General features: G+C 37.6%; 1 protein-coding gene across 1 annotated transcript; it reads right to left on the reverse strand.

Annotated features, from left to right (window-relative positions):
• Nucleotides 1-8,237: 8,237 nt before the first annotated feature.
• Nucleotides 8,238-27,095, reverse strand: KPNA5 (karyopherin subunit alpha 5). Its single transcript, XM_008931406.4, has 13 exons — nucleotides 26,967-27,095; nucleotides 24,617-24,718; nucleotides 24,435-24,534; nucleotides 23,581-23,675; nucleotides 22,657-22,788; nucleotides 22,329-22,417; nucleotides 20,811-20,910; nucleotides 19,058-19,221; nucleotides 17,912-17,990; nucleotides 16,854-16,979; nucleotides 15,671-15,798; nucleotides 13,879-14,057; nucleotides 8,238-11,940 (listed from the first exon to the last, which is right to left on the reverse strand). Exons 1-13 carry the CDS (start codon nucleotides 27,093-27,095, stop codon nucleotides 11,753-11,755), a joined length of 1,611 nt encoding a protein of 536 aa, XP_008929654.1. The 3' UTR covers nucleotides 8,238-11,752.
• Between the last annotated feature and the right edge of the window lie 599 nt (nucleotides 27,096-27,694).

Raw genomic sequence — 27,694 nt, forward strand, 5'->3', positions numbered from 1 at the left:
CAGCAGAGGTGCCGCTGATCCTCGCCGCCCGGGCCATGCTGCCGGCCCTTCTCCGCCCCGGAGGGCTGCTGTCCGCCGCGCCGCTCCGCCGCCCGCCCCGCGCGGAGCCGCCGCCGGCGGGGAGCCCGCTCGGAGCCCGGGCACCTCCGCGGGTAAGGGGGGAGAGGACTGCTGGGGACCAGCTCCGCAGCAGCGCCCCGGGGCTGGTAGGGAGGTGTGTGGGCGGCTCGGGACCGGGGCTGAGCGGGGCACAGCTTCCCAGTGGTGCGGCCCGCGAGGTGCACGGCAGCTCGGGTTCTTCCGAGTGTTCTCCTGCTGGCTTGGGTACCCACGCCTGCGGGCGGCAGGGGTTCGAACCAGACCCCCGGGAACACTTATTGCATGTGTGGGTGCTCCAGAAACCCCGTGGAGGTCACTCTGCGTAGGCGAGACCTGAAGGTCTAATACCTGAGATTGCTCTTCCAATGACCAGGACGGTCAGGGTTTTCCCCTTCCACCGTTACTAGCAGACATCATTCACTCTTAGTGCACGGTTTGACGAAGTGTTTTTTTCCTAATCTTTAAGCTGAGCAGGCTCACAAGGTGGTTGCAAGTTACAAACCCTCCAAGTTTGACAAAAAAATCCTCCTCTGGACTGGTCGTTTCAAGACAGAAGAAGAGATTCCTCTGAGGATCCCGTAAGTACACTGCCCTTGTCCAAGGGGAACATGGAGCTGAAGGGAAAGCAGTGGCGTGATTCACAGAGTTTAAAACAGTCGGTTTTTCAACACTGAAGACTTGGAAACAAATTAGAGGGCAAGAGAATTTCCTGTCCTGGTTAGAGGTTAAGATGAGAAAATGTTCCTTGCTGGAGTCCCCAGAGCCTGGGATGAGAACTGGATCCATCTGAGTAGACAGCCTTGGTTACATTTATGTACTGGCTTGTTTGTTTTGCTTATTCTTAATGTGCAATTGGAGAAGGATGTTATTGGTAAACAATAATTTCTGTTTATAGCTCCCATAAACAGTTATGAGGGAGCTGGCTGTTACTGAATGATTACATCCAAAAATATTATTATTATTATTATTATTATTATTATTATTATTATTATTATTATTATTATTATTATTATTATTGAATTTCAGGAAACTTACGGAAGTAAATTTCAAGAGAAACATTCCCCACCAAGGAAAACTGAGTACTTAACGTAGCCTTAACCTCCCATTCTTGTTGACCCACTGGGCTAGATCTTTGAAGGTCCCTTCCCACCCAAACCTGACTGTACGGTTCTTTGACTTGCTGAAAGTTAGCATCCCCTAAGGGAGTCAGCCACTAAACACATGAAACCCCTCTAATGCCAGTTGCTGCCTTTTCTTAGGATGTTAGTATGTTAGATGTCTCTCCAGGACACTACTTTTTATCATCACAGCACATCCCTGTCTTTGTTGACTTGTTGAGAATAAGCAGCATGCAGAGCTGTGTAAAACAGCTACATCCTCTGCCTGCTCCTGTTGGTTCCTGACAGTTTCGCTGTTGTTTGCTGAGCTGGACAGTGGCTTTCTGAACGGTCTAACCTCTCTTGCACTGTGTTAGTCTCACCATCTTCCCCTAGAGAAAGGTTCAGACAGGTCTCAGAAGCTGTAAATGCTATTCAAGTCATCAGGAAGTGTTTATAAAGACTCATTGCATTTGCCAGTCCATAAACATACATGCACACAAATCACTCATTTCTGTGCCATAGCTGGCCTAGCAAGTTCGTGTTACCACCTTGTGCTTTCTGGGTGAGCAAAGTCTTTTTACAACTGCAAGATCACAAGTATATACTAGAAGTAGCTAAAAGTGATACATTGAAGCTGAACTGTGACACTGTTTAACTGTTGTTTAAAAGAAAAAAGAATTGCAAGATGTTGCTCCCTGTGAACACAATCTAGCTGCTGAAGATAGTTTGTACTAAAGGACAAATCTGCAATCCTTAGTCAAGGTTGTTATGGTTTGTTTGGGTTTTTCTAAAAACAGCTGTCACTGACTTCAGCAGAGATTTACCCAGAGTCTTGATTAAGGATTGAGTAGTAAAGGCCGTAATGTGCAATTAGGGAAGAAAATTGTAAGGTCTGTTTTCCTTAAAGCAGAGGAAGTGAAAATCTGCTTCAGAAGAGCTTCAATTAGTGCATTGTGAAATATGATTAGGCTAATATGCCACACTAATAACATTTATGGTTTTGCTTTTGTTGCAAAAAATGGATTATTGGATTAATAATTTTACGTGCTAGGTCTGATGTGTGGTCTGTTTTGAAGATGATTTTTACCATTGTACAAACCAGAAGCAGTTACTTAGAACTGTAGGCATTGTCAGTTATCTGCAAGAAACATAATGTGCTTATGTGTGCCTTGGCAACAAAGGGGGTAGTACAGCATTGCCACTCATAGGATTTGCCCTATTCCATTGCACTAAACCTCAGAGAGAACCACTGCAGCCCTCAGCCTTGGTACAGGCTTTCATGGGCAGAACTTCCACTGTAAAAACTCCGGCTCTGCCCAATCCCACCGCATTAACTTTTAAAGTAAAGCTAAAGGTGCTTTGGAGAAAGAGATCATTACATGATCTTTACTTAAAACAAAAAAATCAATTTGTATTTATATTCTTTATCTTACAAATATCATGGCTGGGCTTCGCAAATTTGGGAGGGGAAGATTTGGGAAGGTCTCTACCCACGTTTGTCACAAGCGCACTGGTGGCTAAAAAGGCCAATACGAGACAGGCACGTCTGGTTGCAAAAGGCACAGCAGAAAGACTCCTTAGGTGGTATATTCTGCAAGGCACAATTCTTTCTGCGTTGTCTTTTCTCCTCAAGAGTGATCCTGCGTGCTTTCTCAAAGGCATCAGCAGCATTATAGATGGTGTGTCTCCAGATCTCCCAATTGGAGGCCAGAGTAGACCAATTATGTTGATCAATATGGTCAAGGCCGAGATGCTGTTTCAGGGAGTCCTTTTATCTTTTCTTCGGGGCTCCTCTCTTGCAGCAGCCAGTGGCAAGTTCACCAAAAAGCAAGATCTTAGGGAGGCGGTGGTCCTTCATCCTTGAGACGTGCCCTGCCCAGCGCAGCTGTGTTCTCAGCAGCATGGCCTCAATATTTGTGACTGCTGCTTGTTCTAGAACAGATGTATTGGTCACATAATCTGACCAGTGGATGCTTAGGATTGTATGAAGGCAGCGTTGATGGAAGCGTTCTAGGAGACACAGGTGATGGTGGTAGATGACCCATGATTCAGATCCATATAAGAGAGTAGACAGCACAATGGCTCTGTAAACACTGATCTTTGTACTTTTCTTCAAGTGTTTATTTCACCAAACTCTTTTATGAAGCTTTCCGAAGGCACTCTATGCCTTTGCTAACCTGTTGTCTATCTCTCTGTTAATCTTACCATCTGAGGAGATGAGGCTGCCTAGGTAATTAAACTGCTGGACTGATTTGAGCACTGATTGGCCAATGGTGATATGGGGATGATGGAAGACATCCTGAGGTGCCGGTTGATAGAGAACTTCTGTCTTCTTTAAACTGACTTCCAGCCCAAAGAGCTCAGCAGCGTCTGCAAAGCAGGATGTTAAACGCTGCAGAGCTGCTTCTGTGTGGGTGACAAGGGTGGCATCATCAGCATAAAGCAGCTCCCAGATAAGATGGTTTAAGGTCTTAGTGTGGGCCTTCAGTTGCCTTAGGTTGAATAGGCTTCCATCAGTAGGATATCGAATGTAGATACCGTCCTGATCCTCAAGGTCTGCCGTGGCCCTTTGGAGCATCATGCTAAAAAGATTGTGAATAGGGTTGGTGCAAGAACACAGCCTTGTTTCACACCACTAGTTACTAGAAAGGGCTCAGAAAGTGCATTTCCATATCTGACTTGGCTGTGTTGATCCTCATGGAGTGAGATGATCATTTTGAGGAACTTGGGGGGACAACCTAAACGTTCCAAAATCTGCCATAGATCTTTCCTGCTCACAGTATCGAAAGCCTTGGTGAGATCAACAAAGGTTACATAGAGACCTTTGTTCTGTTCCCTACACATCTCTTGCAGTTGTCTGAGAACAAATACCATGTCTGTGGTACTCCTGTTGGCTCTGAAACCACATTGGCTTTCAGGTAGAATTCCTTCTGCTATAGCAGGTATTAGTCTGTTCAAAAGTATTCTTGCCAGGATTCTGCCAGCAATGGAGAGCAGAGTAATACCACAGTGATTTGAACAGTCTGATTTAATTGCTTTCTTCTTATATAAGGTGATGATGACTGCATCACGAAGGTCTGATGGTAGTTTACCTAGTTCCCAACAGCACACCACAAACTCGTGAAATTTAGCATGGAGTACAAGGACCCCATGTTTCCAGACTTCAGGTGGAATTCCATCAACCCCAGCTGCCTTGCCAATTTTCACCTGCTGTATGACCTTGAGGGTTTCTCCTAAAGTGGGGGCAGTATCCAATTCATACTTCACCAGTTGTTGTGTGATGGACTGAATGGCTGTGTCTTGGACTACACAGTTGGTACTGAAAAGGGTCTGAAAATGTTCAGACTATCAATTCAGAATGGAGGTTTTATCTGTCAGAAGTGTTTGACCATCAGTGCTGAGTAGAGGACTTTGAGCTTGGTATGTAGGCCCGTATGCTGTTTTCAGGGCTTCATAGAATCCTCTGTGTTCACCTGTATCTGTGCATAATTGTGTTTTTTCAGCTAGATCAATCCACCACTTGTTCTGGATGTCACAGAGTTTCTGTTGGAGCTTGCTGCATGCAAGATGAAAGGCTGTTTTTCTTACATGACAGGATGGCAGTGCAAGGTGTGCTTGGTGGGTTGTTCTCCCTCAACGATTCCTGGATCTCTTGATTGTTTTCATCGAACCAGTCCTTGTTCTTCTTGAGGGAGAACCCTAAGGTTTCTTCAGAGGATTACAGGATGCTATTTTTAATATGGTGCCAGAGTGTTACAGGAGAGGTATCTGTAGAATCTGTGCAATGGTTATCCAAGCCTACTTTGAAGATTAGCCTGGAATTTGTTTCTCACTGTAGCTGATTGGAGACTGTTAACTTGGAGTCTCCTCCTTGGGATATTGCCCCTTTTTGGTTTGAATTTAAGATTGAGGTTAAGTTTACAGCACACCAGTTGACGGCCTGTTTGGCATTCTGCGCTGGTCATCACGCGGGTGTGGTGGACATCGCGGACGTCTCTCTGTCACACCAAGACATAATCGATGAGGTGCCAATGTTTGGATCTGGGATGCATCCATGTTGTCTTCAGACTATTTTTCTGCTGAAAGATAGCATTAGTGATGGTGAGCTGTTGCTCCGCACAGTATTCTAGCAGAAGGTGACCATTATCGTTGCAGCTTCCAACACCGTGCTTACCTAATATTCCTTTCCAGGCTTCAAAGTTCTTTCCTACTCTGGTGTTGGAATCACCAAGGATAATGATCTTATCATCTGCAGGAACCTTCTGGGTAAGGTAGCGCAGGTTGGTGTAAAATTTATCTTTTTCAGCAGGGTCAGCTTGGAGAGTTGGGGCATACATACTTAAGAGGACAACGTGCTGCTTGTTGTGTAGTGGAAGGCGTAGGGAGATAATGCGGTCAGAATGACCTGTTGGCAGATTTTCAAGTTTAGGAACAATAGAGTTTTTGATCATGAAGCTGACTCCTGAGAAACGTTTTTCGGTTCTGGGCTTACCTGACCAAAAGAGTGTGTAACCAGCACCATGTTCTTTGAGGCTGCCTTCCTTGTGAAGGCAGACTTTGCTGAGAGCAGCAATGTCGATGTTGAGAGGTGACAGTTCATGGGCAATCAGGGCAGAACAACGTCCACTATCCGCAGAATTGAGCATGGTTCTAATGTTCCAGCATGATAAAGTTAATTTGGGTACACCTTTGGAGGCAGGTGTATGTGCCTTTGTCTTTTGATCTTTGTGTGACTGCATTTGTAGAAGATGTCGATACAGGGCTTTGCAAACGCGGGTAAGGCCTTCGAGCCTGTGCAATGGATTTTTTAGGTGAGACACAGTATGCCCAGAACTGAACCCACCCTTTAATCCTAAAGTTCATCTGCCAGGGCCGAGCGAGCTTGGATGGTGGCAGCGAGGTCCTCAGGACGTAGGTTTAGTTAGAGTGACCTTCTCTTAGATGGATGGCCTTACAGGGCTGATCGAGCTCCATCTGCCTGGGTTTAGAGTTGTCCTTCTCTTCTGTGTGTTCTGGGCTCCCCCTCTCATCTCCCACGATGGCACAGTCCGCACCAGCGAAGCTCCCCCTCTCTCGCTCCTTTCCGCACCTGGGGCTGGGCCCGAGCGCCCGGGGCCATCTGGGGCCGCGCCACGTGCACGTGTTCCGGGGCCGGCCGGGGCCGCGCCGCCACACGCCCTTACAAATATGAATATATATAAAAAGAATACCCATGATGATTTATGAAAGGAAAATGGTGCACAGCCAGCATTATTATGAACATCTTAAAAACTCTACTCCCATGCAACTGTACATGTCTGACTTGGAAAAAGACTGAGCTGAAAGTTTTGGGACAATTTTCATGATTTCCTGTACTGCTGGTTCTGAGCAGCCTGCTCAGAGCAGAGGAGGGTGGAAATGGGAGCTGCACCAATGCAGGTTGCTGGGCCGTACATCTCTCTTGCAGCAACTACTGCCAAACAGAGGGCAGAAGTTCTCACTACTTCTGCCTTTGATGACCAGCAAAAATAATCATGTAGCTTGTTCTTGTTTAAGTGTACATTTCTGTGATAGTGATGTGGCTGACATCAGCTGCCCACTTTCTACAAGGCTGCTGCTTTAATAAAGAACTAAAACCTCTAACTCAGAGCAGTACAAACTCTGCTTTAATCCAATCCATGTATTTAATGTCCTTAGCCTACAGGACACCACCTAGACAGCTTAGATATGACAGTAATTGATTTCTAAAGTGAATTTTGAATAAAAGGAACTTGCTTTCATCCCATCAGGTTGACACCACATTTATTTCTGCATCTATTTAAAACAGATTAATCCCCTTAATTTTCACTATGTTTAAACAGAGCTTAAGGTACGATTTCTGGTGTATTCATTTAAATGCAAATATTTATTGCCTGAGCAATTTTTTCAGCTTAAAAATAAATAAATAAATAAATAAACAGCCTAAATCCATTAAATGTTGCTTTTCCATGGGAAATGGATTAGGGTCAGAAAATGAGTGGTGCATAACCAACCACAGCAAGCTGAAGATGCTTGTTTCAGAAGGTAATTATACTTTTATTTTTCAGTTGTGATGTTATGTGTGTGATGCTTTGAAGAACAGATACTTTACTGCTTTGTAATGATTCAATTCAACAATTTTAATTGCAGGCCAGAGATGCTAGACAAGGCAAGAAACAAAGCTCGAGTGAAAGCTTGTTACATCATGATTGGACTCTCAATTGTTGCCTGCTTTGCAGTGATTGCTTCAGCTAAAAAGGTGAGTATGGCCATGTAGCATACTTTCAAATTATGGAATTCTGCGAAAAGCAGACTAACCTAAACCAGGAGCAGCAGCTTACAGCTACCCAAGTTTTAGCTGACCTGGTCTCTGCCAGCTCCCAGTATGTAAGTAGTTGCTGTCCGTTCCTGAGGTTGGGTAGCTTTCCTGTGGGTGCATTGTTACTCCTACCACACTACTCTTCAGATGTTTTACTTCCACAGGCTGCTGCACGTCATGAGTCCTTAACAAGCTGGAACTTGGCAAAGAAAGCCAAGTGGCGGAAGGAGGCTGCGCTAGCCGCGGAGTCAAAAGCAAAGTAACTTCATATGAAATGCCAAATGCCCTTCCAGGAGCAAAATTAACTGTTGCTGAGAGCAATTAGTGAGTTTCACCCATACATGGACAATAGTATGCACACACTGGAGCCAATAAGGGCAGTTACAACATCACAAAAAGAAAGGGAGGGTCTCTTTTATTAGGGAGATATTTGGTGTACGTGTTGCATATAGTTAAAGTTAGTTAGAATGTTTTGCATATGCTTAAAAGCAGTAATTCATTTTAAAGGAGATGAGGTAGTTTTGTAAGAATATCAGGCATCTTTAGATAATGACAAAATACTTAAACCCACAAAGTTTTCTGTCTGGGACAGTGCCTAGTTTTTCAGCACACAAATCAGACAGTTTGAACTCACTTGCATCAATGCTGTATTCAAAACGGTATTTGCATTTCCTAGTTTAAGAAGCCACACTTATTGAACCACTAAATAAATACAATAAACATCTGTAAAATAGGTTTTATTGGTTTCTGTACGGTATTTGGAGATTTAACATTCCATAATATTGCATACTACTCATATGTGTTCTGTTACGGTAATGGGCCTTTGGCCTGGATTTAAAGATGCACTATTACTATCTGAAGTTAATATAGGTAACGTAGTTTCCACACATTATATGAAGACATTGTGTCATAAGTTGCTGAAATTTCTCATTCCAGATTTCAGAGAACTCTTAAGGTCACAGTTGAAGTTCACATATCCATTTTCACACTTATTACAAAAATCTTCAGTTGTACAATTTAATAAATTTAAACCAACCGAGAATTAACCACAGAGAAAAGACAATAGTGCATCTTTACTATTTTCTTAAAGACAGGTCCAACAATAAATAGTTTCCAGTTGCAAACTTGTTCTACAGCTAACATTTCTGTGCCGACATTATCACTATTTTCTGATTGCTGCTAGCAACAGTGTTCAAAGTAAATACTAGAAAATTAAAAAGCTGTATGAACCAGTCCTTGGACAAAAGTGCAATGATGAAAAAAATTAGATATGATTCAGTGTAACAAGAGAAGGGAACTAATAAAAAAATCTTATGCTCTGCATAGTTGCATAGATTAGCTAGTTAGTATTCACATTTAAACGGAACAAATGGTACCCTTTTAATAAAACCAAAACCCTTTATTTTTAAATAGACTTTGTAAGTGATGGGGGACTTCAGATTCTGTATTAGATTGCAAACTTTAAGACACTTTCATATCACAATTTTATTTTGTTTTTCTCTCCATATCGGTTTCATCTGTTTAGGCAACATCATCACAATCATGCCCCTTCCTGCAAATGAGTAAAACAGAGTTGACTTTAAGTCATAATCTCTGATTTTATATTGTTCATTTATGTGCTTTTAACAAAGTATGAAGTAAACCCAGTGATAATATAGAAGAGGCCATCCTGTATATTTATCCTTTAAAGGATTTTCAGCATTATTTTTTAACAATTTTAGGGTAAACCAAATGTTGAGTTTAAATAATGACTTTCATTATCCAAAGTTCACCAATTTTAGTTCCCTTTTAAACTGTTCCATTTAAATGTATCAGAGGTATGAAATACAGTTTATCTAAATGTGTAAAGTGCAGTCACTAACTGTTCACACATATAGAATAATATATTCACACAACTGAAGACATTCCTTCAAAACAAATAGAATACTTTAAATGTCCCCTCTTTTCTTCATTTTCAAGTCTTTCAACCAAGACTTTCAGAGCTCAGATTTGGTTTAAATAAGAGAGGCTTATAAGAGAGGCTTTTTACAGGGTTCTTCAAATAAAAAGCAGGCACAGCTGGTTGTGATCAAAACAAGGTTGTTAGAAACAAAGAAATACCCTGTTACCTGAATAATTTTCTTACATTAGAACAATATTGAAATTCAGCATTTGCTACTAATCTTGGTAGATTTCCATGATTGTTACCCTGTACTTTGATAGATGGGGGATGAATGGGGGAGCATGTGAATGAAGGAAGGTTGGTGTATGAAAATCTAAAACTATGAGAGTAAAAAGGGCATAAGTACAATCACCTAACATTGTACGAAAATTTGGCAGCTGTACTCAGTATTATCACACTACTCAAAACTGTTGTATGCTGTACAAATCTAGGTTTAAAGTGTCATTTGCTAAAATATCTCATTATTCAGAGTTCATAAAGTAACAGCACTCCTATATACACTTCTTATACTTCTATCTTCCACTAAAAAGACTTCAAAGGGAGGTTTCTTCCCTCCCAGTTACATCTTAGTCAAAACTGACCATTAATCTTAGAAAATCCACTTTAAGTCCCACATTCAATTACAATATAGAATATATTGCTGTAACAGCAAAGTGAAACATCTTAGAATCTTAACTTGCATGTAAAAAAAATTCTAAATATAAAATGGTACTGTAAATGATACCACCTTTAACCTGTATTTTTTCAGTGCATTAAAATATTGTTTAGTGATAAGCACAGTGCCATGGGTGAGTGATTTGAAGTTTAAACTGCAGCTTTTTATGAAGCATGAAATGCTCTCATATGTCAAGGATTTCACTTAACCCAGGAGTTTGATGTTAATACATTAATTACAGGTAACAAAAAATAGCAATACTTCAGAGATAACTCAAAGTATTAATTTCTCCAAACAATATATAGTACTAATACACCAGAAACACTACTTATATGCAAGTTGAAGCAGAGTATACATTTTTCTGTATTCAAAACTGTTAACATAAAATATCAGAATTCTATTTCTTTTAGTGTTTAACAGCAAACATGGTATATTGTAGAGCCTAAATATTTAGATGACAATAACTTCTAGTTTTGGTGTCCACATACTTAATGCTATTTACAGTACAACAAAAACTTTTCCTTCAATTGGAAAGGAGTGATTCACTATTCATTCTTCACTGCAGTATTTCTATTGTCTTAGCAAAAGAAAACTGAATTCGTTAACTTAACGAACAATTCAAGTGGCGGTAGCATATTTGGTCAAAAAACAACACCTACTGTCTAAACTTTTAAGAAGCTACTGTACTAGAAAGGCAAACAATGTTTCTCAAACTAAAGTGGTGTTACCACATTTTGACAGAAGACAGCTGTAAACCATCTGCTTGGTGACTTGTGCAAATCACCATCTCTGTCATTCATAATTGCAGCATTCTCGTGGTAACTACAGCAACTGCTTCCACTGCAAAGTACTGCAGTTGTGGCTGACTTGTAATGTCATTTAGCAGCTTTCATTACAGAGCCAACATCAAATGACCAGCAAGCTCTCTGCTGATTCCAATTTGAAAACTTCTGAAATAGTCTTCTTCCCACATAATTCAGAAAAAACTTTTTCATATATTCAGTATTATATCAGGTAATTAGCATTATATACGTATATCTATTATGTCTTTAAATACATTTTATAAATAAACTTCAACAGTGTGTTGTAAAGTAAGTAATGCATAAAAGTTTCACAATTTAAATAAATATTTTTCACATTCCAATTCAGCTTCTTACAAGCTCTTCTTTATTTCATGCCTTGGTTTTGAAGCAATGTTTCTGCTTCAATACAAGAGGTAGATTTGATAGAGACTGGGCAAGTCAAGCTTACTGCCAAAAATGCAACTGTCAGTAACTGTATTGCTGATATGAAGTTTGAGACTATATGAAAAATTCAGAACCACTACCTAAAATTCTACCAAGTCTTAGCTTAACAGTTCTTGTTAAATCACATTTAATGCTTTTAGACATGATTACTCACAGTTGTTTTCTGTACATAGGAGATAATGAAAAACACAAATACAAAACAGAGAACAGTTGTCTCTAACACAATATATGAAAGTGCATGAGCTGCTTCTTCATCTATTTCTGCAAAACATATTCAGCTTTTCCTCTAACTTTGGCCAGGAAGAAAAGACCTCTGAGAAAAAAAAAAACCAACCAACCAAAACCCAAACCGTACAAGTGTTTAGATTTTATGCTTGTATTCACTTCAGTAGTTTAGAGCTGGAAACCCTCCATCGGAGCCTCCTGCTGTTGAAACACAAACTGCTGCTGACTTTCATCCACCTGAGGTGCAATACTAGAGTCCTCTTCTTCAACACCGAAATAATGTTCTATAAGTTCGAAAGCCTTTTGGTAGATCTCTTGGTTTTCATGCCTCTGAAGAAATTCAATTTTATCAAGTCCTAAATTCAAAATAAAACATTTTCAAAAATCTAGTAGCTTAAATGAATGATGAATTCAAAGAGAAACAGCTTACAGCACGGTAGTTCTTAAAAAAAAAATGCAATCCCAAATCACCTCAATTAATTCAGTATCATTGATTGTTAATTTCCTAACCCATGTATTTCTACTTCAGTTTCTGCTGTCCAAATCAATTTTAAAACTATGCTAAAAGCATATCGGTTAAACTGGGGAGCAGGCTGTAGTATCTCCAAAGAAACATGCCATGCCTATAAAGAAATTGAATCTGTTTAGAATTAAGATAGCATAAAAATGTTTGCTATAACAATTTCTCATATGCCAGTTTCTTTTCTTTACTCTTTCAGTCTTCCCCAACTCTAAATTCTATCTCCAATCATGTAGTTGTCACTGGCACAGTCTGGTATATTTTTTCAAATAGGGAGATTTGAAGATATTATCTTTCCAAAGGCTTATCATATGCAAGCTAGAGGACGTAACCTCTCCTCTGTTGGCTGAATTAAATCTTTGGCCGTCAGTTAGGTTGATACAAAATTGCTGGTTAGCTATTTTAAATAATTCAGTTTTCACTTAAGTTGGATTAAGGCCAAGATAAAGGCCTAAGTTAAGAGGCTAAAGCAGTGAGGGTGATATAATAAACTGTTTTCCCTTCTTGAACTTATACTCTGCAGCTTCAGCAGCCTATGCCTAAGTGGTAAGGGAAAAAAGAGAACCCAGATATTCAACAGTTAAAATTATGAATGGACTCAAAATCTGGAACAGAAAAAATTCCAATATAGTATTCAGTACTTATTCCTCTTAAACATTAAATTGCAAAGTTCTTCAACTATGCACTTGATTTTAGAAATAAAACTCTGTAACAGGCAATTCAGATTCAAAGACTGCTTTACAGAAAAGTCAGTACCATCTAATCAGATATAATGTGGTCAACTAGAACTGTTACTAGCAGTTTCTGAAATACAGATGTCTGCCAGTTTTGTTGGGTCAGAGCTACAAAAAAGATAACTCTCCATAAATAATGCCAATTTCATTATAAGCCAATTTTAACACTGATTTTGTTAAATCAAAAGCCTCCAGTCTTGGAATTCCACAAATTAGTTTTGATAGTCTGCCTTTAAAACATGGTTCAATTCAATAACTTTTAGAAGAAGAAGAAAATACTATCACAAGGAAAAACTTGCTCAGTTTTATGGTCTGAAGTTGATTTTGCTGTTACCGATATTTACTATGCTAAAAAGTGATCCAACTTTGGGAATCAGTAAAACAAACCCTGATCTTGCACCCCTGTTGGTAATGAAACTGTACTAGTCGGGACTATGTATTGACGCCTAAACAGAATAGGCCTACCTTGACAAGAGACTAAACATTTTCTAATGGAATTCAAGGGATAACTGATATGGGGAGCATGGAATGGGGTCATAGGGTTGGGGAATGTGTGTAGTTACCATGCTTAGGGTAAGGGGTAAGGGTAAAGGAATACATGTTGCTGTTTTTTAAAATCTACTTCTGCTATATAACTACTTATAAAACTTATAAAAATTAGAAAAATCAAAAAACTAAAAGGACCTTAAGGCATCAGTATTAAAGTTATAAAAATTATATTTAGGAATGGCTGATAAACTTATGGAAAGAATGACTCCAATAGACTAGGACACCTGTGTTAAAATACTTCTGAGAATGTTTCTCTAGGGGGACATTTCATAAACTGACCACAGATAAAACACCCAGATGTTTTCTGTATTTAACCACTTTTCCCACCATGTTACATTACTTCATTTATGATATCTTATGTCTGCTTATGCTTGAAGTAATTCTTGTAATAAACTTACCTACAAATTTCAAAATTACTCACAATGGTTTTATTTTTACAGTTTGGAATAAAGAAGTTCAGGTATGTAGTTTTATAATAAGTATTTTCTTACCATATGCTTCCTCTATAAGAGCACAATAAGGATTAATGCCCATTCCATTTTGTTTAGACTCCTGTTCTCCAAGACGCAGAATGTTTTCAAGTCCATTTAAAGCCACCTGTACTATTTTAGAATCCATCACGGTGAGGAGGTCACAAAGAGGCTTGGTACAACCTAGTGCTACCAAATACCTTTGTAACAGAAGAAAAACAGAGGGAAAGGGAAAGAAGAACCGATAATCCAGCACGTTTATTCTGACATGCCAGTCTATTACTACTGGTACTTACTTTTGCTATAAAAAGTGGTTGAAACAAAAAAATTTCTAAAACATGCAACAACACAAAGATAAACTTAGCCTGAAATGGAATAAATATTACAATTTATCTTAATAAGAAAATTTAATGTGTGTATTCCTAACTGGAGTGTGGAATCCGCAGCCTTTTCAACTTCTTTTCACTTATGATCTTCAAATGGGTTTAACTGAATATAAAAGTTTTAGCTAAAAGTTCTTTTCTCAGGCAGTCAAAATTTTGTAGTAGTAAAAATATCAAGTAAACGTCTTAGATACACATAAGAACATTGGACAGTGCTCTGTGCTAACACAGTCCACACTAGAAGTCCATGAAAATCTCAGCATCACTTACAATAAAGGGAAGGACATAATTATAAAGAAAAAATAGTGGGATTCTGAGTATCTCATTCCCTTTTCCAATTTTGAACAAAATTGTGTATAAATTTCAGGAAGTCATAACCTGTGTCCCTGTTTCCAGTGTGTAAGTAAAATGAAGACAGCAATGTTTGCCTAAATACAGTTTATTTAGTAGTTTTAAATTTTCTGCAGTTAGACAGTAGTACCTTGAGGACATTAGAAGGGCTAAAAACTCACGACACTGATAATATAACTATTTTTGATGAGAAACTACTGTTATGGTATTTCATGTACATTTACTATGTGCAGAACAGTAAATGTTTGAAGATCCTGAATTAAAATTTTTAAAATGCTAAATATTAAGATTATAGAAGTGATCAAACTAAAAAACAAACAAAAAATACCAACACGCTTTCCTTACCTCTGATAATACTTAGTGGTTTATTTACATTTTAAACAAATGAACATGCACTTACTGCAACAGATCTCCCAAATATGCTGGAAGAGTTATCACACCACTTTCAGCTCTGGTTTCCAAATAATACAGTAATTTTGAATCAGTAATTGATAAGTTGATTTATAAGTGATGATTATGCTGACAGTATTCAGAGAAACCAGAGAGTATTTTATTCTGGCAATTCAAGTCCTATTTTTGCAGCATATAATACCTACTGACAGTAAAATTTTAACCAAACTCAGTTCTGAAAAAGGAGTTTAGATATCTGCTTTAAAATAATACTTATAGTGAGTTTAAAATACATGAAGAAGCCATTAAAATTCCTGAAGTCTCTCCACAAATACACAATCCCACTGCACAAGTTTTCTAAACGACCCACCCAAAGTTTTCCATTTCCAATCACTGAAACTGTTCATCAGCTGTTCCAGTTGTGTTTGGCAATGTAATATCAGCTCTGGAAGATAACCCTGTGAAAGCCTTAGGTTTAATAACACTGACACAAAGCAGTATTTGTCAATTTATTAAGTCTGCTGCATGTATTTCTCTCACTTTTCTGAATTTCTATGTTTAGTCCCTGCACAGCTTCAAGAATCAAGGCTATGGTTTTCTTGCTGTGATTGTCAAAATTCAAATCCAGAAATCCAAATGCCCTAGAGAAGATACTTAGGCAGAGAAAATAGTAACATGCACAAACTTACCTGATCTGTTCAGGGGTTCCTCCTGATGTTGCATTAGTTATGGCCCACGCTGCTTCTTTTCTGGTGCGAAATTCAGCTTTTTGAAGAATTTCAATCAGTATTGGAAAAATATTTGCATCTATAACAGCCTAAGAGATGAAATTGCAGTATTTTATGATAATTAAAAGAGATTGCAAAACACTAATAACCTTAAGTACAAGAGTTAGTGATGGTTGCTGATATAAAAGCAAAGAATATTTTGTTTGAAGGTGCCATACGAACTAGAAATGCTGAACTGAAATTCAGAACTATTCTGACATTGCACTGCAGCAGCCATCACAATATGTTCTTTTTCCATTTCTCTGTTTCTGGTGGACAGGACACTGCTTACTGGATTGGTTCATTTAAAAATCATAAAACACATCCGCGATTTTTGAACTGAAGATCAAGCCTTGGAACAAACTTTCATTTTAGCTTTGAGGTCTCCACAGAGAGACTATGTCTGTAATCAGAGACTTCATTACATATTTTAAGTTACATCAAGAAGTAACATTTTCATCTCTGATTGATGTAGAAGAGAAAAAAAATCATATTGAAATATGTCCCCCGATCCAGAATTCTCATTTGTATCCATTAGAACCTTTTTTTAGGTAGCTCCAGACACCTGGAACAATAGTCAGGATTTTAGTAATTTCCACAAAAATACAACTCAGCATTGATAAAATTACACAGGTTTTTTATCCAAAAAAAATGACCAACATTCCAAATCGGCCCACTTTTCACTGGACAAATTTATGCGAGATGTTTTGTTTCAACTTTTTAAAAATGTTTCTTATTACTTTAATACATATATTACAATGCAGAATAAAATTATAGAGAATGTAGCAGTAGACGATGCTCCCACAAGGAAAAATATAACTCTTCATATCAGATCTAAGAGAAGTATCTTTTCATTTGTTCTATAAGCATAAGTCAAATCCCTTTGAGAGAAATTTATCAGCTTCACTAGTACAAATCATGACAGCTATTTTTCTTTAAAACAGTATTTCAAAATTTAGAAGAAAATATTTAAGTTAGGTAAAATTATAGACACAACTAAAATAATGCAGAGTCAATGCAGTATCTACATAACTGTCCTCGTGAAGGAAAACAGGCGAAGTAGTAAAATGCAAACAAAACCAAGCAACACATTCACATGCTTTACCTGAATCTGAGCTCTGTTTCCTGCAGTTATATTAGAAACGGTCCAGCACGCTTCTTTTCTGATGGATTCCTTGGGACTACTAAGCAAGTGCAAGAGACAGGGTAATGCAGAGCAGTTTAGAATCACCTAAAATAATTTGAGAATTGAAAATTGGGTTGCACAATATACATATATATATGAAAAAAAGAGTATTTCAGGGATGACTTCAAAAGATTTTGCAACATGTTTATATTATACAAAGTATGATAGACAACATCCTGCAAAATTTATGTGTTCAATGCTCAAGTGTGTGAACTGACAATCCAGCAATTTCAAAGAATCTGCTTTCTGTTAAGTTCAGACCAAAAGACTTAATAAGGCTGCTTAAGGCTAAAATATGAGTAACTCAAAATAACTGAGAAGTGTACTAGTAATTTGTAGTTATTTGTTGGTGGTCTTTTCTTTTTAAGAGACAAAGGTTTTCTGTGTAATTTCTTAACTCTAGAAGAGAGGATTTTGCTCACAACTTATGTAATTAACTCTTTTCCTTATTTTGCTTTTACACTAATTCTGTCAGCATCTTGGACACCACTCTTTTTAAAGCATGACCTGATATTTTCTGCCTTGCTTCAAACTCAATTACTTTGCCTAAAATTAAAAAAAATAAATCTTTAGAACAAATTACATCAGTAAGACTACCGCATACAAATACATAAGACAAATCGTGTATCACAATTGCTTACAAGTGAAAACTCTGACTGCCTTTAAAGACTGAAAAAAGGGGAACCATAATAACTAACTGAACCCCCAGTAAAGAGGGGAAAAAAAATGGGAAGCAACAGTCAAAGTACCATACAGGAACAAAGCAATCCACTATCTACAATGCTGTAAAAAAACCCCGTTCATTCTCGCATTAATTTAATGTTTAAAATAGTAGCCTAAATTGTCAAATTAACGATAGATTTCTACAGAGCCTCTTTCAGTGATGTATGCAGATATCTGTACTGGACATCTATTTTGTCACAATTTTTACAAAATTCTGTCTTGCCAAATAATTTTTTTTAATCAACTAATCTTACCTGTGTTTGGATATCATCCCCAGTAACAATATTTCCAACTGCTCTTAATGCAGGGGATACCACCTTGTAATCATTATGCCTGGAGACAAATATTAAATTACTTAATATTACCAAGTGTTAAAGTATAATTTTGCATTTTCAGTGAACTACGGTTTCCTTCAGGTGCTAAATTTTTAGTTATAGAAAATACTGCATTACTTATTACACCTCCCCTCTGTTTAGCCAACTTTGACTACTGCAAGCCCACAACTGCACTGCTGACTCAAAGAAAGGACACCTCTGTGGAACAACACAACTTAGAGCAATCTATCAGCTCAGCAGATCCATTTCACCAAGCTCAAGGGTTACTAAACACAAGACTGGAACATACATCATTCCACATCCACATAAACAAAAGGGGCGTTATTTCGTGTATACTAAAACTTAATAGCCTCCCTTTGTTAAGTGAACTCCCCCCTTTTGTAGGTCAATAATCCTAGAAGCCAGTACACATGAAGACCATGTTCAGTTGCCTGAGGTGTGGGGGAAGGAAATTACTCACTTGTCCTGGAGCTTCCATGGAAGAGAAGCTCACCTCTTCTGACAGCTATACAAATGAGCTTTTTGCAGGGAACTGTGCTGAGCTGTCAATGCTGGGAACTACTATCCCTGACCCACTCTGCAGTCTCATGTGAACACAGGGATTTAGTCTTCCTTTCAAGGAAAATAATGAACAATAAACCAAATATATTGGAACAGTTCAGAAGTGGCTCAAGCCTGCCTCTGGACTTTGTTGAGTCCAAGAACTGTCTATATTGCAATTATATCTCCTAGAAAGGAAAATACAACAGTGACATTAAAACAAAAATAAGATATGAAATTAATTTCCAATTCAAGTTTGGTCTTCAGTCTTCACCCTTTTATTCCTATATGTATATGAAATCCTGCATTAAATTTTAAAGAATACAAAGGAATACTGTGAAGAAAACTTTTTTTCACTGTCTCAGGAATAATCCCAGGAGCCAAGCAACCTAGCAAGCAGCTTAAAAGGTTTCGGGCTGGATTCACGCTCATTGACTCTCACAAATATAAAGACTTAGGGTGAGAAAACAGAACTCAATTTTAATATTAACAGTAAGAGATCTATTTGGTGAAGAGAATACTTACATAAGCAGCTCTACCAATCTTCGACACACTCCAGAATCAATAACAGCTTGAATTTTATCATTGGGACCATCTGAAAGGTAGGAGAGGGCCCAGCAAGCATCTGCTAACACATCTGGGTCACTGCTGAACAACAATCTTGATAAAACATTTAAACAAGGAGCAACCTAGGTTAAAGAAAATATTGCATAAAATTAGGTGTTCCGTATTTTTCAAGTTTCAGAGAACACTCTGCAAAGGTATAAATGTGCAAAACTATTTACTGCCAAAGTACACGAGCTCTTTAATGAATCAGGACCTAGGTGGAACACTTTCTGATTGAACTAGATATTCAATTCGAACTGGCAAATTGGATCAATTCTGATTCACAGCCTATTTATTTACAGATATTATATTAAGTATATAATTGCTCAGCTTAAACAAAACACATCTGCTTTTACAGGTAAACAGGTGATCAGGAATTACTAATGCTTTTTTTAATCACTTAGAGAACAGAATTCCAAAGAAATAAAATTAGGTTTTTTTATTGCTGTCTTTGTAGGAGTACTGGCAGTTACTTGCAATAACCAACTTAGAGTAGTTCACAGAGGACCCAACACTCACCAAACCAATCAAACAAGCAATGTCTGATTTCGGTTCTCCCTGCAGCTGTACCCTCTGCTCTTATCTCCAGTAATGTACACACAGACATAAAGCCAAATAAACTAGACCATCTTAACACCAGTTGGAACCTGACAGGTTTCTGCTGTACCGCTTGGGAATTTCATATTCTTTGCACAACTTAACTTTTTACCATACGTGGCTTATGCAAATTCAGCCTCCATTACGTGTCCAACTGGTGCTATTGCAAAGGCCAAAAAGCAAAGGACCTGTTCTTATCAGCAGTTGCCTACAGGGCATCTTTTTCCTCTGAAGTTTTGTGTTCAAGCCGCAAGAAATCTTGTTGGTTTTTCTCTACCAGAACAAAACACTACTAAAAAATTTAACTTAGGCAGAGCAATTGTGAAGTAATTGATTAACTGACATCAGAAATCCCCCCTTTCTGTTATTATCCATTCAAGAATTATTAAGTACCATTACTAACTCATGAGGTAAACTTGTTCCAGATCAATGATTAATTAACCTCTCTTTTACCAGCTTATCCAATGTTCAGTTTTTTCATGTCATTAACCTTACCAGGAATTAATTTCATATTGAAAATAAGAATCTAAAACTCCTACTATCCTCTACAGTGATCCTGTCTTTATAAGCACATAATAGTGAGAAGAGATAAAAAGAGGAGAGCATACAGGCAAATCACTCCTGTCGTCATACTCTGATTTAACTGCATCTGACAGAGAGTAGAAAACTCAAAATTTTAATCATGTAGCGTGTACTCACAATCATAAAATAAACAAAAAAAAAATTACAGAAGCTTCAATCATAACTCATATCCTCTACAACAGTTCTGAAGAAAATACAGCCCCAAAGGGTTTGGTGCTGAATGTATAATTTGTCCATCATTTCACACTAGTGAATGACTATTTGCATTTGACTAACTATAGTCTCAAGTTTTTAGGTGATGGGATTTTATTGTTGATAGGTATCAAAGTAGATGACTTTTCCCAGATACAACAGACGGACAAAACTGTGTGAGGACATTAAAAACATAAAACGGAGTCTATATCCAGATTCAAAGATTCTGTTTGTTATAAAATATTACAAACATAAGTATTCTTTAGCTTTCTGATTTCTCAAAATTACTACTTTATTATACCTTACTGAAGTCTGGAGGTGGGTTCTTTCCTCTACAAAGATTTGAGAGAGCCCAGACTGCATTTCTAGTTGTTGTAAGACGATTCGAATTTGTCAACAGTCTGTGAAAGAGAGACAATAATAAAAATAATAATTTCTTATTAAAAAGTTAAGTAATTTCATGTCTATTATTACCAACACTACCTCAAATCTGGAAGAGAAGTCCTATTACTGGGAACTAGTTTAAATTTATTTCTCTTCATAGCTTACGGGCTGCAGTCTTACATTTACAGTCCTAAAATCAACTGAATTTCAACAGATTATTTTGTGGGGACATCTCATTGTATATGCATATCGAGCATACGCATATAAAATAAACCATTGCTTATATGCAAAATCATTCAACTAATTTTTCTGAGAGTCTTTAGAAGGGGCACAGAGGATCACTCCTGAGGAGAAAAGACAACACAGAAAGAATCGTGTCTTGCAGAATATACCACCTAAGGAGTCTTTCTGCTGTGCCTTTTGCAATCAGACATGTCTATCTTGTATTGGCCTCACCACCAGCGCGCTTGTAACGAATGTGGATAGAGCCTTCCTAAATCTTCGTCTGCGAAGCCTAGCCATGATGATGATGATTGATGATGATTAGAAGGGGCTAGGAGATGCGGCCCTCCCTTGAATGAAATTTGATAGTTTCACTCAGAGAATGCAATTAATAATAATAAAAATAATTCCATAAGAAAGTTAGACAGAACTTCAAAGACCTTCTAAAAAAATTAACACTTTACTGTTTTTGCCAAACAGAACACGAAAGACTGAATATCTGAAAAATCAGGTTCACTTCCAGATGTGGACCAAAACGTCTAAAACAGTTAATCCTCTAAACCCTTTATGAAGGTAATCACACTCTTCTCTGCTATTTTAAGCTATTTTACAATTTCATTACTTTAAGAGGTAATAAACTGGACAAAATTCATGTTGTGCAATTTTTTTCCCTGTGATGAAGCTACCTTTCATACAATCGTAAGCCTATGTAAATACTGGAATGATACTCCTAATGAAGAGAAATCTTCTAGTGGAACACAGCTCATGTAACAACTACTCTCTCAGCTCATCTCAACAAGCAAATGGATAAATAGGAAGACTGGAGCTTGGAGCTACCAGACAAAGGTGGGGAAACCACCCTATTGCCCAGCCAGCTGGAAACACACAAGTGTGAATTAAATCATGTCTTCCAGCCTATATATCCATAAATCTGGCAACACAGAGTTCTGCACAACACAGACATTTCACACCTGTGAAATAACACTCCTCTCCTTTTGCAAACATTGGAAAGCTTCCAGTCATGGACTAATTAATTAAAACTATGCATGAATCTCCCACAATCCAAAACACTAGATTCATAGTGATATAGTAAAAAAAGCAGCATTCTCAATTTAGAAAAAAGCTTATATTCTTTTCAAGTATATTTTAAGTTGAATTTGACAGTTATCTATACATGTATGTTATAGTTACAGTATTAGTTTACAATACTTACTCCAAGAGGGGTGGTAATATTCCACAGTTCAAAACAAAGTCTCTGCATTCTGCATTATCACCAGCAATGTTCCCAAGAGCCCACACTGCCTTAAAAAGCAAAGCATTCAAGTGAATTTACACATGCTTGCAAATCAACTTTTACAGATAATCTATACTTTCTACAGCAGACGTTATAGAATAGAAAAAAATCCATGAGGGAAAAATACACTGACAGTACATTTTTATCTTTCTAGAGACAGATCAACTGACAGCACCCTCTCTAACCCCACGTACCCCAAAAAAGACATTCATAAAGGAATTATAAAACCCCTCAAGAAAACACTTACTTGCTCCTGTACATCTTCATGTTCTGAACTAAGCAACTTAATAAAAATGGGAACAGCTCCAGTTTCAATTACAACTTTGGTGTGTAAGAAAGTTCCAGATGCTATGTTTGTCAAGGCCCAAGCTGCTTCAAACTGTTGAGGCACACAAAGACGACCATGTTAAAACACTCGGCAGTAAAATTTAAATTCATGAAATACAGTTTGACATTAGAGCTACAGAGGCTAATTTTCCAATTTTTTTCCTATGACACTGAAATGCAATTACTTTTAGAGTACTTTCTATTCAGTAAAATACTTGGTATTGACAAAATCTCTATTTAGTAAGAACCTTCTGTAGCTCCATTATTTTTATGTTTTGGCTTACAGCACTAACTGTAAGAAAGACTTCAAATCACTATTAACTAGTAAAAATCCCTTTTGTTTACTCTATATTAAGTTAATTCTTCTGGTACGAATGTTCACAAGGCCTAACTGCCATTCCCATGGGCAAGTAGACACAACTAGTTACTCCTACTGCTAATTAGATATTTCGCAAAAATTTTCTATTTCAAAGTCTTTCAGTTTTCTGTATTTTTTATTATTTTCTAAGATTTCATCTGAAAAGTACTAAAAAATATTCTACACAAGCAAAACATCAGTGCTGATGCTTAATATACAACTCTGCAAATCCTCTTGAACACCTGTTTTCAACACCCAACTATTTGTGCAGCTGAACAAACACATCACTCTAAAGACTACTGCAAAATTCACAAGAGTCAAGTCACAATTTTAGGAGCAATAACTAAAATGTATGGCTTTAGCTGTTAAAAATAATCAAATGTGGTTATTAAAAAAACCCACCAGAACAACATGCGCTTTCCAAAGCTCTTTTGCAAGGTTTCTAAATCCCATTCCAAACCCCCAATCAGTACCAGCCAAACTCACTTGCAGAGTGTAATTCTCACTCCTCTCTAGAAACTTCACAAATCTCTGTACTACTCCTGGTTTTTGTATGACTTCATCTATAGGTGGATTAGGCTCTAGGGAATAAAAACAAACTTATCTGTGTAAAAAGACCAAATAAATTACTTTTTCAGTATAACACGAAACATATATGATCTGCAGTCCTTATCATAATTTCATTCAACCATTTTATTTTCAAATGAAGGAGTTACTTCTTTTGACTTGAGAAGACTGCAGGATCATCACTACAGAGTGCTACAACTTAGTAAACACCCTATTATGTATAATAATGGTAACACATACTACTATCCATTCACATGTTAGTAACACAAAACACTGTTCCTTCAACCAATAGCTCAGGCCAGTGGAAGAGCAATTATGATTAGATACTATTTTAAATGACCAAGCACACCTTTGCCTGTCATGCTACACAAATACCAGTTTAAATTGAGACCAGCATGTCTTACAGTCCCAACAAAAACAAGTTGCAAGTGTTCTTTGGCAGCCATGTAATTTTTCTCCCCTTGATTACAGAATGAGAATCAGCAACTGAATCACTGCAACAATTACACAGCTAGTTACTGCCCTGGACACCTCAATCAAAACATCCTTGTTTTTGTTATTTTGTCTGAAAGACTTAGCATTAGAATAATGAAGCTTTCTGTATTTAGCCACTAGGTTGGAACAGATTTGGCACAGTTTCTCTATAAACAGAACTAGAAGTTTCTGAAAGCTCTATTTTAAAGTTAAACATAACTAAAGGTTAACTGACTGGAAGCACAATTCATAATAAGACAGAAAGAAGCAAATAGAAAAATCAGCCAATATTTCCCTACCTTTAGATAGCAATTTTCTGAATTTCTGAGTTGCTGTGAGTTGTTGATCAGGATCATCTGAAAAAATCATCTGTACCATATCTACTGTAATAACTTCTTCCTAAAAACGCAAGGAAGATTTCTTATGTCTAGTACTATGTACATTAATAGACAATATTCCAAACACACTCTAAAGTATTTACCTCTGGAATAGGCACAGTAGAGCTGACATCAGGATCCTGAATAGGACTTTCTACCATAGATTCTTCATTTCCCGGTAGAGAAACATTTCGGCGTTTAAACAGCTAAACGAAGGAAAAATTTTGGGGAGATGTTAGAACTTACCACAGAGTGGTAAGGTGACATACACCTGAAGAAATGCTTTCACCAATACCAGTCAAAGAATTCTAACTACTCACTATTCACTACCCATCCATGCAAAGGGAATCCTACACAAAAGTTTAAACAGCATAAAGGAGAAAAACACTACTATATCTGTATCTTGACAAACTGCACAGGAACATTTCAGATAGACATTTGAAAACTGAAGTTCTTATTAGTTATCAAAGACCCATAAATTTTTCCACATGCAAGAAAAAGATGATATAGATCTTTTTACTTTGATTCTTTTATCCCTTATAATTAGCATTCATTTTTAAGCAGGAAACTACTCTACAAGCTACTTTCCCCTTTTTTAGTTTATGGGCTAAAATCATCAACACATAGCCAATGTTTCTATTTCAGCACATTCCATTCCTCCCCTCAACTGCATTTCACACACAGTTGCAGAAACATTAAACTAGAAACATTATTTTAATATAGCTGGAGAAAAATAGCATAGCTTCAAAGGTGAACTTTCAAACTATGTAACATTAAACATTCTCTGCATCCAAAAATTCCTTTACAATTGGCTGCACACACTGCCTGTGCTCAAAATACATACCTGCACTGTAGTATTTAATATGCTATGTTTAATGAGCTCCTCTTCATTTTCTGGCATACAAGTAAAACCTTCACATTGGCCTGTTCTCTTCTAAGAAGCCAAACCTAAATTTTTATCTTTATTCCAGTACTACACTTACAGCTACTGTAATTAACAATTCTAAGCATATTATGTTGGTACCTTTAACTACAAATGATAGAATCTCAGTCCATCGACTAAGATTTCACCTGTAAGCATAAGAATGAAACCACCTACTAAATCCTGATGGTTTTGTCCACAGACCTAGTTTTCTGCTGCTGTACATCTCCAAAACTGCAGAAACAACTCCATGTTTACACCTAGCTCTATTTCAAACACGAACCTAAAACAAGGCATTCTCTCCCTTGTTCAACACACTTCTGATTGGGCATAATCCTGGACACAAAACAACTGCAGAATCTGAATGTAAATAAGGTTTAACTCCATTTAAACCCACAAAGGAAGAAGAAACAACATTCCTCTTCTGGAAGAGAAGACATTCTTTCTAGCACTTAACAAGGATGCAGAAGTTCTTGATGTATAAACTGTTATTGTCTATCTACCACTCATAATTTCTCCTTGAACCAAAGCAGTCTCATCTCCCTCCATAAACTTGTTCTCCCCACTTCAGGAAGAGCTTCAAAACACCAGTCCAACAAACTAGGATCAACGAGAACATAACAGTAGTCTCATTGTTACAACAGTCAGCATAGGAGAGGAAACACACATTATTTTCATAATTTACCTATAGAGTGTGTAGTACAAAATACACAAACAAAACTTTCAGCAGGAACTATTATCCATTCACAGGTAAATGCTCCAGTATCACACCACTTCTGACTCTTACTTTTCTGGCCCAAATAACTTAAATTCTTTTTCCATGCAGTAGCACCACTTTCCCACTAGATGTGTAAGCATTCCTACCTCAGAGTAGACTGCAGATAAGTGCCTGGGACACGCTTTAGGTCTTGGGAGACAATTTCAGCTACTTTAGACCGACCAGAAAAACATACTACATTCCTTACCTTCCTGGCAAGAATCTACTAAACATTTTGGGATCAGGAGCTACTACAAACTATTAAATTATACAATGTTCCACATAGTCTGATCACTAAGCGAGGACAACTGCACATGTTTATATAAAATTTCAGGGACATTAACTGGTAGCCACTTTATTAAGTTACTGTAGAAGAGCTCTTGGGCAATTTGCAGTATGTTATCAAAGATGAAAATAATCCTCCTCCTTCAAACAGCAAAACTTTGACCCACACTCTGGAAGAGAATGCAAGGTTTCAAATCCTTACTGGAAACAAGAGTATTCTTTCAGTCCAGTCTCACATGTGTAAACCTAGACTAAGGATTAAAGTCACAGGTCTCTCCTCTGTGTGTCCTAGTGACTTAAAAGGGCTTCTGTTCACTATTTTATGATGCTATTGAGATGTGCCTGGTGCTTCCCAAGACTGCAAAGAAAACAGAGATTCAACTTGGAGCTCTGGATTCTACTCCACGGGATGAATCTGCTCAAGTCCTTTCACATATCTGAATACAGCTTCACAAGCACTGAACAACTAACAGCTCATCAAGATACTTACCTGCTCCTCTCTTTTCTGTTTCCGAAGCTGGATTCCTTCCTCCTCTCTTCGCCTGCGCATTTCTTGGGGATTATGTGCATTATTCTTGTAGCTTTTCATTCTGAAGTTATCTTTCCCTGGGCTTGCCATGTTGTCTATTAAAAAAAAAAAGAAAAATTACTCCAAAAGGCCAAACCACGCAAGACAAACCTGCCATCTCTTGTACTACAAGAGCAGCAGCTATATATTCCTGCGTCTGCTTGCAATACTCAGTTCATCAACAAAAATCTTTAAGGTAGAAATCACAGAAAAATCTTTACCTAGATAGGCATTTCTAAACTGCAGATTAAAGTCCATCTCAAGGACCAGATACATCATTAAAGGGCATAAGCTACTGTAAAAAGATATTATGGGTCTTACAAGCAAACTGCAAAACAAAAAGCAAAGATATTATGTTGTTAAATTTTTATTCTGTCAGCAAGTAAAGAAATTTGCATTTCTCCTCTCATAAAGATGACATTAAATGTATTACTGATAAGGACAAAACCAAGAAGAAAACCTACAGTAATTATTGCTTCATTTAATATCTTATGGAATTGTTTCTTTACTTTCACTACCTCGTAAACACAACAGCATCTAAAGGTTATGCTACATTTCCTTCTAAACTGTACACAGAAAAATATTTTAAGGGTCAGTAGCACCCAGATAGGCATACTCTCACATTCTCCACCAACTTCCACGCTGAGATA

This window comes from Manacus vitellinus, unplaced genomic scaffold (genome assembly GCF_001715985.3).
Source record: "Manacus vitellinus isolate BGI_N305 unplaced genomic scaffold, ASM171598v3 scaffold_4_pilon, whole genome shotgun sequence".
Lineage (NCBI taxonomy): Eukaryota > Metazoa > Chordata > Aves > Passeriformes > Pipridae > Manacus > Manacus vitellinus.